Source organism: Egretta garzetta, unplaced genomic scaffold, assembly GCF_000687185.1.
Source record: "Egretta garzetta isolate BGI_Z169 unplaced genomic scaffold, ASM68718v1 scaffold618, whole genome shotgun sequence".
In the NCBI taxonomy this organism is placed as follows: domain Eukaryota; kingdom Metazoa; phylum Chordata; class Aves; order Pelecaniformes; family Ardeidae; genus Egretta; species Egretta garzetta.
The window spans coordinates 175815-191511 of NW_009260623.1; the positions used below are offsets into that span (position 1 = coordinate 175815).

At 40.5% G+C, this 15697-nt stretch overlaps 1 protein-coding gene across 4 annotated transcripts in view; it reads left to right on the forward strand.

Annotated features, from left to right (window-relative positions):
- Window positions 1–15691, forward strand: part of SMARCE1 (SWI/SNF related, matrix associated, actin dependent regulator of chromatin, subfamily e, member 1) — a 16300-nt gene extending 609 nt beyond the window's left edge. Inside the window, exons 3-12 of one of the 4 annotated variants that reach the window (XM_035900915.1) lie at window positions 439–482; window positions 2244–2329; window positions 3838–4005; window positions 6272–6352; window positions 7478–7609; window positions 9154–9325; window positions 11916–12088; window positions 13072–13173; window positions 13724–13934; window positions 15012–15691. In XM_035900915.1, the coding sequence (XP_035756808.1) occupies window positions 2327–2329; window positions 3838–4005; window positions 6272–6352; window positions 7478–7609; window positions 9154–9325; window positions 11916–12088; window positions 13072–13173; window positions 13724–13934; window positions 15012–15223 (1254 nt within the window). In that variant the 5' untranslated portion in view covers window positions 439–482; window positions 2244–2326 and the 3' untranslated portion in view covers window positions 15224–15691. The remainder of the gene's footprint in view (window positions 1–438; window positions 483–2243; window positions 2330–3837; window positions 4006–6271; window positions 6353–7477; window positions 7610–9153; window positions 9326–11915; window positions 12089–13071; window positions 13174–13723; window positions 13935–15011) is intronic. The other 3 variants (XM_035900914.1, XM_009645492.2, XM_035900916.1) reach the window with 3 other exon arrangements.
- Window positions 15692–15697: the final 6 nt, after the last annotated feature.

Consider the following 15697-nt stretch of genomic DNA (forward strand, 5'->3'; position numbering starts at 1 on the left):
TTGCGTTAAAAGGAATGATGTGAGGCACGGTCATTTCTGACCAAACGCTTGGCCTTAAATCTTGCTGTGCCTGATTTCTGGCATGTTGTTTTCGTAGGAAGTCCAGATATCACGGCTTCTCTTAAATCGAGTTTCACTGCATTTTTGCTTACTCTCTTTTAAATTGATGTGCATATAAATGGATTTCATATTCTTCAGTCTTATGCTTGAATAAAAGGCTAGCAATATAGCAATGGCGTGGTCTTACTTTTTTTCTTTCTTTCTCTTCTGTTCTTTGCTTTACACTCTTCAGTGGCAAAATGCAACGTCTGAGAGTAGGATTTCTGTCTTGGTTTTGTAAATCACTTAAAAAAATGTTTGCCACGGCAGATGCCTTATAAAGAATTCATTCAAATTTTCAAGGAAAAAAAAAATGTGCTTACATTTATATCTTAACAGAAAGGCCATCTTATGCCCCACCTCCTACCCCAGCTCCTGCAACCGTAAGTATAGTGATTTTTTTTTTTTTTTTTTTTTTTTTACCCCCCTCATTAACACAGATCTGGTAATACAGACTTTAATGACTTACCAGAGCAATAATTACAGAGTTACATCACCTTCCTGTGTTGGAAACACAAATAGTTGCATTTCATTATTAATATGATACGCATTGTTTAAATTAATATATCTTTTTTTTTTAAGCAGTTTGTGAAAGAGAAGCTGAATAAAGTTGTTTCACCTTTAAGGCTAGATCCTGCAGATACTTAACTTTCTGCAAGCAGTCAGTTGGTCTAACCTTATACTCACAGTGGGTTGCAACAGTACACTGGAATATTTAAGAACAAACTGATACATTTAATTCTAAAACTCCCCACTCAAGTTGTGCCCAGATCATGGGCAAACAGTGCATTTTTGTCATGTTTCTGTTGTATTGTGCTGATTTTTGGTGGAATGCAGGAGTATGCAAAATTCTATTATATTGGGTCAGAATGAAGGACTCATGATGACAATCTTACTCAAATTTCTTGAAATCACTGGTAGTTTGAAGTCTATGGCATGAGAAACATTTTACTTTCTAGTAAAATGGCATGGGGTGACACCTTCTAGGAAAGCATGAAAGGGTAATAGCTTTAAACTAAAACAGGGTAGATTTAAACTAGATCTAAGGAAGAAATTCTTTCCAGTGAGGGTGGTGAAACCCTGGCAGGGGTTGCCCAGAGAGGGGGTGGAGGCCCCATCCCTGGGACCATTCCAGGCCAGGTTGGACGGGGCTGTGAGCAGCCTGATCTGGTTAAAGGTGTCCCTGCTCCTGCAGGGGGGTTGGGCTGGGTGACCTCTGGGGGTCCCTTCCCACCCAAAACATTCTAGGATTCTGTGCATAAAAAGGTACTGAAATACCAGTGCGCTGTGGTCAGGAAAGCGTTTGAAAGCAAATGCCCCTCTTCAGTTAGCGTTTACGTTTCTAAATAGTTTGCATTTTAGGAGTAACATATTCACATGAGGAAACACAAATCTTTCGTACAGAAGAATGGGTAAAATGCTATAGTGAAATTTTTTTACCAAAGAAAACTTGAAAACTGTTATCCGGTAGAGTGTCCTTGATCTCTGCAGCTGGGATGGAAACTGCAGGATGGGGTTTAGACGAAATGTGATCCTTCAGATTTATTGTGCCATACTTTACATTAAAGAGGCCTGAAAATGATATAATGTATAAATATAAGTTATGGTCTTAAAAATTTATATAAATAAAACTTTGTTTGCATAGTTTGTTCAGAGTTTTCATTTTGCACACGACTTAATAGACTTGTGCCAGCATTAGAAGGAGTGTGATGGCATCCACTCTTGCAACTGGATCCCTGCCTCGAGAGCTATGCATATACGTGTGTGATTCCTTTGGGACGTAGCATGGATAGAGGTGGTGTTAAGCAGTGTGTATCAATGTGGTACATTCTTTAGTCCAGTTAGAAGTCTTCAGAAGGGTACATGAAAGAAATTTCAAAACCGCAACTAGTGTTATGCGTTACCTGTTTCTCAAGCATCTTCTGTATTGTATTTTATACAGTCCTTGAGGTGATAGCCTGTGCTCTGTTAATGCAAGTCATAAAAGTAGACAAATAACCTTGCTTGTTCTTCCACAGCCAGTTCCAGTTACTACAGCCAACACAATACCAGTAGTTCTCATAACTACAGTATTATAGCTGAAGTAAGAATTCTCCGTGTAATGCGAGGTAGTTCCCTTGTAACATTTAAATCCTATCTTGCAGAAATAAAGAATTAAGCAGACGGAGATTACAATTGTCATCTGATTTTACTGAAGAGGTGTAGCTCAACATATTCAAAACTTGTTATGGTAATACAGAAAACTACAGTAAAATGGTGTCTTATGAAATAGTGAATGTGTATGTCACGATCACAGGCATACAGATGGAGTAAATGTCAACTGCTGTGACTGAGTTTAAAAAGTTTGGCAATAAAAATCTGTATTTGAAGGCTGAGTGTTAAAGGATAATTTTACTCTGTATGTTTAGAAATAAACTGACTACAGTGTGTCTACATACACTTGAAAACCTCACAAGTTATTAACTCACAAGTTATTACAGTTTAGCTTATTAGGTTACTTTGGTTCAGTGTTTGTATTTGTCATATTTTGGTTCTTGGGGTCCTGAATTTATTTGTAGAATTCTGTACTGTAATCTAGAACGGGTCCAGTCAGCAAATCGCTTTAAAAGACTGTTGGAATATGCATTCCTTATTAGGGCCACAGTGCTACTGAAGAGTGGGACACTGCGGATGACACTTAAATGTCTAGAAACACTACAGGATGTCATGAATCCTACCACAGTCAGGACTTGGCCACAGTTACTATTAAATATTTGGTCCATTTTTTTCCAACAAAATTTGATTGGGAAGTGAGGGATAATGGAAGAAGGCAGGAGAAAGATTTATGTGAGGAGGGGAATACAGTGAACCTTCTGATACTTGTCTGTATGTAGATGATAGGTAAGAAGGGATTGTAAAGAAACTAGATTCTTCTCTACATTACTGAGGTGAGAATCGATCCACTTCCAAGAACGAATGAAGATGTGTTGATTAACTTCTGAAATTGTCTCGGATTCAGTGATCTGTTAAAACTAGTTTGTAGTTTCTAATCTGTAGATCTTATTGCAGTGGTTCCTTAACTGCCAGCCTGCAGCCTGCCTCTAACAGAAGGATATCTCTCTGAATTGTCCTCTCCCAGCTTTCTAATTGCAGCTCCCCAAAATATTTATAAATTTGCAAACCACCAGGAAAGTCTTCAGATACTGGTAGTGGTGCACAGATGGTGCTTTGAGAGATTTTTTTCTTTTTTTTTTTTCCTTTTCCTGTTTATTGTCAGTGTAATATTTGTTGGGAAGGCAGAAGGATGGGAAGAAGAGCAGACAGGGATTTCATTGGTATAGTAAATGTTGATACTGGGGATTTCTGCCCAATTACTGTGTGCTGTGTTGCCTTGTAAGCTTAACCTTTTCGATGCAAGAGTCTTTCTGAATTACTTGGTGGCTTATGTTGGAAAACTCTGTTAGCCGTTAGCTGGCTTTATAGAATACTTGTTTAAATGAGTTACACACTTAACAGCTATACAATCACCGACTTCAAACAGAGATTTGTAGTGACACATTTGCTTAAAATCCTGTTTCCTTAATAGGTTTATACTGGAGTAAGTTTTGTGTGTTGAGAAGATATCAACTGCTACACCTCATTTGCTTGTTTAAATTCTGGTTGCTTTTGCATGCCATATTGCAGTTCATTTTCATTTCTGTGTTTTCCTCGTTTGAGCTCATTTCTCATTCGTGTTTTTGTCTCATTTGTTTCCATCAGCAAATGCCCAGCACACCAGGGTTTGTGGGATACAATCCATACAGCCATCTGGCCTACAACAACTACAGGCTGGGAGGGAACCCGGGCACCAACAGCCGGGTCACGGTAGGAGAATCAACTATTACATCATCCGGCAAACATCAGGAATTGACCAGAAATGGCTTTAGAGTTAGGTTCTTCTGAATCTTGGCTGCTGCCGCTTCTTTATAAAAACAAAAAATTAGTTCTGATTCTTATTCCCCACCCCTACCCCTTCCCTTTCACTCTGAAACCTTTTGCAGGAAAATGGACTTCTACTCAGCAGAGAAAAAAATGTGGTAATCGTGTATGATGCAGAACTCCAAAAAGACAGCCTGTGTGGTCTTCAGTGACCACTGCGTGCTTAGGGAGAAGTCCTGTAGCGTGGGTACAAATTCTTGGAGGGAGGGTACGGCTCATTTTATTGAGGCTTATTGGCACAAAAATAAGGAAGAACATTTTGCAAACTGGAGGTCATTGTTAGTAGTTGCATCATACTATTGAGCCACAGGAGAGATGCGAGCCTTTATTTTTCTTTCCAGTCTTAGTCTGGTAATAACTGCAAAGTCCCAAGTTCAGAAATTGTTTTTTTCAACAGAAGTGTGATGATAATAAAATAGAATCCTTTCAGATCTATTGTACTCTGTCAGTGTGTGGAAAATGGATGTTGCGTTCATTTTTCATGGAGTAAACAAAGTGAGATGGAGTCAAGTGATGAGAGAGGTGACACCTTCTTTCAAATACAGATGAAGTCCTGAGCATTGGTTCAAAAAGAGTCTGGAAGTGTAACATTTTCATAACTTACACAACAGAAATAGAGTAAATCCCTGATTTTTTTTTTTTTAAAGTTTCTGTAATTCTCATAACTTTCAGGTTTTTCGTGTAAAACTTTCTATCTCGAAACATCTGAATAGTTTGGAACGTGATACAGAGAATTCTCAAGGAACAAATATGTGGTGCTTTAATGAAGTGTATTCTTTTGACACCTCTCTTATATAAACCTTCTTTCAAACTTCATATATGAAGTTCATCTGGTTTGTCAAAACATTTACAGAAAAGACCTTCCCCATGCAAGCTGGAACTTGACTGACCGTACTGTCTGAACGTATACTTTTTTCCTTATACAAGAATAAGTTAGATTCTGTCTGAGAACTTTCATTGTTTCTGTATGTCACAAGCATATACAGCCTTCTTTGCCATGCATATATCAATATATGTATGGTGTCTTTAAATTCCTGTTAATTTAAAAGCATTAAACAATTTCCGTTAATGTTTTTCAAATCCATCTGTGTGTGTATATATGTATACATTTTGGTAATGCATATACCTCATGCACATTATTTATATCTATACACAATTCTGTACGCATTGTTTCATAGAGCTCCATAAGTTCAGCAAAACAAAAAATATCAAGAGGAAAAACTTCAAAGCTGAATACTGAACGTGAGCCTTCGTGGCCAAATCCAAGTATTTGCTTATCCATGGCCGTAGTCCTGAAAAATCTCAAAACTGCTTTATATTTTTATGAAAATGCTCCCACTTAATATATCAGAACTCCTCGCATGTGTAAGTGCTTGAAGAGTGGAGGTTTTCAGAACAAGCTGTTGGCAGGGACTGTAACGTCACTGCATTATTTTCGGAGAAGACCCTGTCTGGTGTTTTGTAGATTGAGGGGACCAGAGGGGATGCAGCAGCAGGTAGTGCTCGGTGTCCTGTTTAGTGCGAGCAATGCGCTTGGCAGTGTACAAGCCTAAAGGAAGATAAGAGCACAGAAGGCTACGACAGGCTGATTTGTACAACGAAGTACAGCTGGGATACAAATAACGCGCACATTGACAGATCAGGTGCATAGGGCTGTTTTCTTTTTACAATGAATAGTTTAATTGGCTCCAAATTACCACTGACAAGTTTTGCAGACAAATATATTGCTAAAATGATTTGAAAATGGAAATATGTCTCTAACTTCATGATCTTAAAACTTTCTCCTTACCTTTTTTTCACCTGCACGGTAGCCACAGTAAATTTATCAAAACAGGTACAATAAATGGCTCATCAGAAGCAAGAAAAGCAACCTGCTGGGATTGGTGTTGCCGTGTGCTTTTCTAACCTCTGTGTTTCAGTTTTAAGAATACGGAGCCCTTTGGAGACTTACCTAGTTACTACTCTATAAACTTACAGATAAAAGGACAAACTTAAATTGGAAAAATATTACTGTGAGGACCAGCTCTAGTTAGTACCTGTTCACAGTTTGGGTGATTTTTTTGCTGATGTTGCTTGTTTCTCTTGGCGGGGAGGCCGTAGGAGGGTGTAGTTTGTTTGTGTTAACTGCACAAGAATGAGTGTTTTCCAAAACGAGTGTGTATAGAAACTGTCCAGCGATCACATTAACAAATGGATTTATTCGGTTCTTTTATAGGCTTCCTCTGGTATTACCATTCCAAAGCCCCCCAAACCCCCAGACAAGCCCCTGATGCCCTACATGAGGTACAGCCGGAAGGTGGGTATACAGTGTCAAACAAGTAATAATAAAAGTTAGTGTTTGTATGTGCTAACAATTAATTGCTATTATCTTAGTTTCAGCTTCTAAACTTTTACTTCTAACAGCCTGCACATTCTTTTAAGGGAATTGTAAAATACAGATGCATTCGTTGCCCTTCAGAATAAAGGCAGCAGTAGTCTGTTCATACAGTTGCCAATTTCTGGGGGGAAAAGTTTTCTCTAAAATGATAATTACTACCACTGTCTCTGCTGACAAGGATCCACCCTGCCACATTCAGAAGTGCCTGTGACTTACTGACAGAACTTTTTTATATAAAGGAAGTATTCCTTGCGGTATACTGGGCTTGGTACAGTGCTGTAGCTGGACTGAAGAGTAGCAATGAGTGGACTTTGCATGTTCTCCTTCACCAACCTAGCCTGTGGCAACGTTTACTTCGCTATTCTATGAACTGTTTGACAGAAAGTAGGAGAGAGACTCTTGTGGAGTCTGAAATCTGATGGGGCATGGGGAGGGCATGTCAGCCTGTCTGAAGCGGGTGAGCCAGAAGGAATTTCTTCCACTTCTGGTAAAGTATCTTTACCAGCATGTCTGTCTTAGGCAAAAAACCATCAACAAAAAAAAAAGTCAAGTGGCGCAGCAAGAAATAACACTGGCAGCTCTCTCCTCTTTTTTTTTTTTCCCTATAAAGTTAGAAACTTTTTTGGTGGAGTCAGAACTTGTTGGAACTCAAATTGATCAGCAAGACTGAAAAATATTTTGAAATGTTACATTCTGATCTGAAAAGCTCAGTGCTCTTTATCGTAATCTACTGCTGGATGTGTTTACTCAGTAGCATTTTTTTTTCCCAGAGATGCAGCGATGTGCATTTAAGAAGAGAATTAAGAGGGTTAAAGGCAATATTCTCATGAAACCAAAGCCATTTCAGCAATTGCCTGTTTCAGTACATGGCTTCCTACTGACTTCCTGCCCCAGAAAATAATCGAGATAGTTTAGCCAGACTCATTCCTAACTTAATCCTGTTTTTCATGGTGATTCCAGAAAGAACACTGAGATGACAATATAAAATGTTTAATTTGGAAGTATTTAGATATCATTAGTAAAGCTCCAGCTGTTTCTGTTAAGGTCTGGGACCAAGTGAAGGCGTCCAATCCTGATTTGAAGTTATGGGAAATTGGCAAGATTATTGGAGGAATGTGGCGAGATCTCACTGATGAAGAGAAGCAAGAGTATTTGAATGAATATGAAGCTGAAAAGGTAAATGGAAGAAATCTGGGATGTTTATTACAGCTGATTCTTCTAGGAACTGGTCTGAGAAGAAAAATTCATCTTACCCATGCAGTGGTGTATGAGGCATTCACGAGACCCCTGTATGTAACTTAAATGGAAGTATGTCCTGACACGTCTCTTAGATTTTTTTTAAATAACCGTACATCAACTGTGACTGGTCAGTTTTTAGACCTAATTCAAAATGAAGTATTTATAATTGAGTGTCGATTTTAACTGTTTAATGAATGGATTTGATTGTACAACATCAGTATTGAAAAGATTGTCTCAACACCAAAATCCTCTTTCAAAACTGGTGCTCTGCAACTACTGCTATTGTCATGAACGTGTTCATAAAAGACTTCCAGTCACGCAGGGCTTGGTTTTCATGGTGTAATCTGGTATAACTCCACGCTATGGCATAGTGTTTTGTTGCCTAATAGAAAAATGCTACCACTTTTAGGGTTTTCTTGTGGTTTTGTTTTGGTTTTTATTGATCTTCATGGCAAAAGATGACAGCTACCTCATGTCTAGGTTGGTAAGTGTTGAGGACCTTTACAAGACACTTATTGTGATCCTAAGGTACAAAGGGAAAATTGTCCAGCTGCTGTGTTGTGCTTAAGCCTGGTAGGCATCTGAGGCTGTGTATAACCTGGTCAAACCTGAGCTGTTTTTGTTCCAAGTCAATAGAGAAGTTGGAAAAAAAAAATAATCAAGGAATTCTATTTTTTAACTTGGTAATGATGTTTAGATTGTAAGCTCCTTGGGGCAGGGGCCATCTTGTTTATATTTTTACAGTGCCTAGGTAGAAGGATTCCAGTCCTAATCATAAAGAAAACAAGACGTCTAGGTATTTTTAACAATATTGTAGATTATATCTCATTTTTCATTGGAAAAATCTCAAAACACTGTACAAAATCTAGACTTGGCAAATTTTAAAAGTGAGATTAAAGCAAGCAATTCAAAGGGGAAAATACTTCAAAGGAGGTGAAAATAGCGATGCAGTCCTGCTACCAGGAGGAGACGGTAGTCTGGCTGCAGCATTCTGTATCATCCCAGTGCAGGGATGGATCAAAGAACGGAAAAATCGTAAGTTATTTTCAAAACTGGTTCATGAGATACTGGAATAAGGAAGGAGAAGAAATCAGAATCAAAGATGTAGTTAGAACTCCAGAGAATTATTGAGAATATTTTAAGTTAACTCGTTTTTTTTATCTTCTTGGAGTTTGTCTGATCAAAAATGCCTTGTTCTGAGGTGTTTGATTTTTAAATCTCAAGAAACAGAGCTATTGTAAGACTCCTCAGCTATTACAGCTGAAACGTACCTAAAAGCCCACCTAGTGTTTTAAAACATGAATGACTATGGAAGAAGTTCCAATTTTTAAAAGACTGAGAGAATGTGGTCACTTATGTATCAGCCAGATGATTCAAAATAGCTTTGTCCGTGTAACTACAATTTGTGTTATACAGACTACGGTTATGTCAAGTCTGAAATCGTCCAATGGTGCAATCAAACAATATTGGTCACGTTTCAGATAGAGTACAATGAGTCCATGAAGGCCTACCATAACTCTCCTGCATACCTTGCCTACATCAACGCAAAAAGTCGTGCTGAGGCTGCGTTAGAAGAAGAAAGCCGACAAAGGCAGTCCCGCATGGAGAAGGGTGAACCTTACATGAGTATACAGCCAGCGGAGGATCCAGATGGTAAGCAGAAAGGAATTTGTATGCACATCCAGTGAGACGCTCTCGTTACAGGACCGGCAGTGTAGCGAAACGGCCGCCAAATGTGGAAAACTACCAGTGTCCAACTTTCACAATGCTCAATGTGACTTCCTTTCCTTCTTGGTATCTCTAATTACTGATTTTCATTAGCACGTTTTATTTCAGACAGCTAACAGCTGACTTGTTTCCAAAATCTAAGGTGGCAAACCAGTGGCAAAAGCTATTTTGACCCTTAACTATGTGTGAAGTAATGCTTACAGTTCAAAACAAATAAGTCTGCTTAAAGCTCTGTAACAGCTTTAACATACGCATTATAAAAGGCTTAGATGCCTGATTTAATCCAGCTTGAATGGAATTTTGTGATTTTATTACCAGAAGTGCGTAATTCTTGCAGGCAGAGTTCTGGTATGATTAAGAGCACCGGAGCTTTGAATGTGTTCAACAACTGTCATTTGAGATTGTTTAGAAAATACCTTACCCTTGCTGTTGACAAGTTGATGAGAAAATTCTGAAAGTTTATTTGACTGCAAAGAAACACACCCCACCCAGTGGGAAGACTCAGACTCATACACCTCGTGTCTACTTTTAAATTCATGACCAAATGCTTGTTGAAACCTGAGTGTGAAAAATGTACTCAGTCAGTTACACCCTTTTTTTTTTTTCCTTCACTCATGTAAAAGCACACCCTTGAGATAAAGCTCATGACAAACAACACTTTTTCCCAGTGTGAAGTAACTGTAAATACATTTAGTGTTCCAGTGGCTGGCATTTGGGGACTTCAAATTCTGTTTTGTGCTACCTGGGCCAGGTGAACTCGGCCAGAACCAGCTGCACAAGGCCCCAAGTTGCATCTGTTTGCATTTGGGACAAAGCAGCAAGTTATTTTTCTGTGACAGAAATGCTGCCTCTGCCCCGAGGATCAAGAACGTTTAGCATTAAAGGAATCTTACTAAGAGGACAAAGGCAGAGCTTTAAGGGGACCAGTTTGCTTAGTACTTTGTCTCCTGCAAATCTACAGGCTTCCCACTATTTCTTCTCTTTTCACTTCACTTAATCAGATACCTCAATGAGAAACCAACATAACGCTTTGAAATAAAGCAGATAGAAACTTTCATTAAACTAGTTCTCTTCTTCGGTAATGTTTTCTGGCGTGATGTGTTAGGACTCTCTGATTTCTGTGAATAGCTGAAGAGTAATCTTCATTAGGAAAACCATGTAAAATAAATTCAACTTCTGGACTACATGGCATCAGTCTGGGAGATAATTGATACCGAACCACGTAAAATAAATTCAACTTCTGGACTTCCCTACATGGCATCAGTCTGGGAGATAATTGATACCTGTTGCTTAACATTTTAATATTCAACTAAATAGGAATTATATTCACAGAAGTTTCTTCTGTTTCCTCACCAATACTTAATGCTATTTAATTACTGTGCTTTAAATTCTCCCGAGTTTGACTTGAATTTTTTTGAGTCTGTTATGTAGGTAGGTCCTTGATACCAAAACTGCAGGCTGTGGTTTGATTTTTATTATGTTGAAAGTCTTTGCCTGCTTTCCTTAAAGAAATAGAGAAAGTCACAGCATATGAAGACTTCTGTCTTCTATGGGCTGCAAGTTTTTGAGTGCTACTAGATACAGGAGAACATTATTTTGTTCTGCTTTGTCGCATCAAACTGAATTTTACTTTTTAAGTGAGTACCTAGTACAATCCATAATGCTGTAGTTCACGTTAAGTTCTGTAACGAGGTTAAAATTGTCAAAGTTCAGTATCCTGCCATGAATTGGAAGCTCTTTTCAGTTTGATAGGAGAGAATAAAAATATCCTTGACCTGAAATATTCTTAGATTTGTAGTTAATCCTCTAGATGCGCGTCAGACAAGACAGTTCAGTTCCTGTTGGGCTTCCTTTAATTTCTTTTCTCTGCCAGCAGCTTATAAGGAGGCCAGCGCTTCGCCTATGTGCTCGTGTACTTTTTCTCCTGAAGCGTAGGGGTTTTTTTCAGTAACTGTTCTTTAGAGAACTGCATTGACTACAAAAACCCCTGAATGCTCCTATTACATGACCGTGAATTTTCAGTGTTGAGTAAAGATGTATCACTGCTTCATGCTTTCGTTCCTCAGTGATTCAAAAAATAAGCCTCTTTTAATCTGTGCTACAAAGCTTATTTACATGGGAGTCACTGTCCTGTTGGTGTTTTGCAATGGATATTGTTCTGGTAACGTAATTAATCAGGAATGGGTTTTTATTATTTGGTGTATTGACAGTCCCTCTTAGTCTGGAAATGTGGAAAGCAATACAGTAAATAAGGAGGTCAATCCAAATTTCAGGCATATGGGAAATGCGTGTCAAATCGTAGCTGCTAGAGCTGTGCCAGGGTAAAGCTGCTCTGTCCTCGTCTTGTCTTTTCTGAGCACCCAGTGTTCTAGATTTGTTAGTATGAACTTTGTGACACGACAGCAACTGGTGGGTTTATTTTTAATAAGTGGTAGTGTGGGTGCAGCGTCATTGGACTTGGTCCTTACTTGGGGCAATTAAAGCAAAAAGTGCAACCTTAAAACTCTTGTTTCAGATTATGACGATGGATTTTCTATGAAGCACACAGCCACAGCTCGTTTCCAAAGAAACCATCGTCTCATCAGTGAGATACTGAGTGAAAGCGTGGTGCCTGATGTCCGCTCCGTTGTCACTACAGCCAGGATGCAAGTTCTTAAACGCCAGGTTCAATCTTTAATGGTTCATCAGGTAAAGATAAACGATACGAAGGCAGCTAAAACATAATGGTGTCGGGCTGTACTCCAAGTCTCGGATCATTTGATCATCTGCGTGACTGCTCTTGTTGGGTGTCGGTGTTCTCTATGCTCGAACAGCTCATCTCTGGGTTCTCTTGGGAGTTGCAAGGCGTGAGACTTCACCTTCCTGGGCTCCTTAGTTATTGAGAATCACGTTAAACTGGGTATTGTTGTTCAGGGTATCTTAAATATTCCAAAGCTCTTCAGCATGATGTGTAACCCTTCTGTATGTAGTGTAAGTCCTCTGTTTAATAGGTGACTTTCAGGTAGCTTATGACTCATAATCTTTGTAACGATTCCTCGTTACCGTAAACTGTCCCTGTTGTAACATTTTTCATTGAAAGTTAAATGCATACAAGGAAATCCAGTGAGGTCACACTTGCAGGTTTTGCCTAGCTTTGACTGGGCACATGCCTGTGTTATCCAAACAAGCATGGTAACACCAGAACCCGTCAGTCAGCGAGCAGTAGGTGAAGAAAACAGACCAAAATGAGAGAGATTTGTTGCTTTTTTAAAATTAACAAAAGAAGATGGCAGGGGGGTGGTTTCCCTCCTTTCCTTTGAATTGTGGTCTTTCTCTGTTACAAATGTAATTGATGTGGGGTGTGTTTGTGTATTCTTCTGGGGTGTACAGTATGAAAGAAAATGCGTAGATTTTATGCTGGAAGATTCACCTCGAGTACAGACTGGTTTTCATTTATAATATGCCTCGCCAATCCTGAGTGGCTGCATGGGTGCGTTTATTGTTCATACTTTTCAATGCGACCTCCTTAGCTATTGGGTATTGGATCAAGGAGGGCATGGGGATGTTTATGTATTATATGGGTGTATTTTAAAATATTGGTCTAAATATTTTTGTACCTAGCTGGCTGTAAACTGTGCCCAGTTCTTCAGATGACTGCCTGCTAAGGTTCTTGCCATTTATTTCATTTCCAGCGTAAACTAGAAGCTGAGCTGCTGCAAATCGAAGAACGTCACCAGGAAAAGAAGAGGAAGTTTTTGGAAAGCACAGAATCCTTTAACAACGAGCTTAAAAGGGTACAACTCTCACTTTTCTCTGCTTACTCTGACTAGTAACTCTGCTTACTCTGCTAGTAACCCACTTGTACAAGTGCTCTGCCCACTTCTCTTCAGTCCTGTATTCAATTGTGTGTAATTACACAGCTGGGGAGTGCAGCGTCCCAGCGTGTGGGTGTGAAAAAGCGCACGTCTGTAAGATTTCATGCTCCTTCGGTGACCTTTAGTGGTGACATTCAGCCAGTACAGTTTAAAAGTGCCTTCAGGCTTGACTGGTTGAGTTCACTAGAGAGCAGCTCAAGGAAGGTGGCCTGAAGCCACGATGGAGAACACGCTGCTCTGACCTTGGCTGCGTTCAAATAACAAGGTTTAGGTTATTTATCCCCCCCCCTTTTTTTTTGGTTAATATGCTCGTATCTCCCCCCTAGTTACTGAAGCTTTTAATATAAGCTTTATCAAATCAGAGGAATTCTGCTGCATGGAGAAATACTGAACTCACAGTTGGGTTTTACTGATGTTCTGGGTTTCAGTGTAACTGGGGTAATAAAAGAATTTTTTTTTTAATTGCTAGTTATGCAGTTTGAAGGTGGAGGTGGACATGGAAAAAATCGCAGCTGAAATTGCTCAAGCTGAGGAACAGGCTCGCAAGAGGCAGGAGGAAAGGGAAAAAGAAGCAGCTGAGCAAGCCGAACGCAGTCAGAATAACATAGCAGCTGAGGAAGAACAGGCCGCTAACAAGATAGAGGAGAAGAAAGAAGAGGAGACTGCTCCGATGGAGACAGGTAACTGCAGCTGAAGGCCAGCGTCACAATCCTCAAAGGATCAGCATTAAAGTGTCTCTGTTAGAGGCTCAGCTTAGCCAGGAGGGGTGCCCTGTATTTTTGCTGTCAGTAGGAAGGAAGGCTTCAGAACAATGTTCAGGATCGTTAACTTCATCTCGGTGAACACAGGTGTTTGCTTGCTTCTCGTGAAATCCCCCCTTTTAAAAAGAGGGAGGATAAGATACCGCAAAGCCAGACGGAATGCTTTGTGTGTAACGTACCTAAGGGGAAAAAATGCTTTCGAAACTGAATGCGCCTTTTGGCCGCCAGTTAGCTAGGAGCAGCTGAGAGTGCTTCCTTGTCCTGGTGGCAGCAGTTCAGCCTGAAGAAGAGAAGACTGAGAGGGGACCTTATCAACACCTACAAATATCTTAAGGGCGGAAGTCACGAGGATGGAAGCAGTCTGTTTGCAGCGGTGTCCAGCGACAGGACTAGGGGCAATGGGTGCAAACTGAGACATAAGAGGTTTCAGTTGAATATGAGGAAAAACTTCTTTACTTTGAGGGTGACAGAGCACTGGAACAGGCTGCCCAGGGGGGCTGTGGAGTCTCCTTCTCTGGAGATATTCAAAGCCTGCCTGGATGAAGTCCTGTGTAGATTGCTCTAGGAGAGCAGGCTTTAGCAGGGGGGGTGGAGTGGGTGATCTCCCGAGGTCCCTTCCAACCCTTGCCATTCTGGGATTCTGTGTGCCTTCCACCCTGCTCTTTCTTACAAGCTGATTTCACAGAATCACAGAATCACAGAATCGATTTGCAGGCTTCTGGTTTAGCAAGGCACGTTGCTTTCTTGCGGCTAGACTTGTGAGCTCAGGCAGCTGCAGGTGACTTTCAGGATGCCGTGTGGTAGCAGCGTGTACATCCTGAGCGCTGAGGGGTGTTTCAGAACTGTGTCTGTTCCTGCACGTTCTAAAGAGAGACAGAAAGAGCTGCCATGGAATAGTCTGATCTATTACAGATTCTGTTTCTTCCTAAATTCTAATAGCACAACCTAAATAAATGTATTGGCATGTAAATGACACCGAGAACTCTCTTATTACAGAAGAGCCTCACCCAGAAGAGAGCACAGAAAACCAGCAGAATGGTGAAGAAGGAACATCTACCCCCGATGATAAGGAGAGTGGCCAAGAAGGGGTCGATAGCACTGCCGAGGAGGGAACCAGCGACAGCAACACCGGTTCAGAGAGCAATAGCGCGACAGTTGAAGAGCCTCCCGCAGACCCTATCGCTGAGGATAGCGAGAAGAAAGAATAAATATTGACTCATTTCATGTGTCTCTTTTTAATGAAGTTACTGGTTTGATTTCACAGTGTACTACGCGGCTTTTGTATCTGCCTTCCCTTACCGCTTGTCTCCCAAGGGTGTTAATAACGTGTCAGGTTACCAGCATAGCAGCTTCAAGGGGCCTTTAGAGGCAAAGGGCATCCCACAACAGACAGAAAACCCCGTGTGTCCAAGCAGAGCTGTACGTTACGGAGAGATCCTGTTGCTTGGGGGTTTCTCCCTGAGGGAGCTAGCGTTGGTTTGGGGTTTTAGATTGGAAATCAGCCCTTCTCCCTTTCTCCTAGTTATGCGACCACAGCGATAACGCAGTCGTTCTCAGAAGCCCTTCTTGGTCCTTTGTGGCTGAAGCGCGACGCAGACGCGCACCCCCTCTCCTGACCTGGCTTTGTGAGGGTCTGCCTCTGCCCCGGCACGCTGGTTAGTGCAGCCGGGATGTTCCTGCTG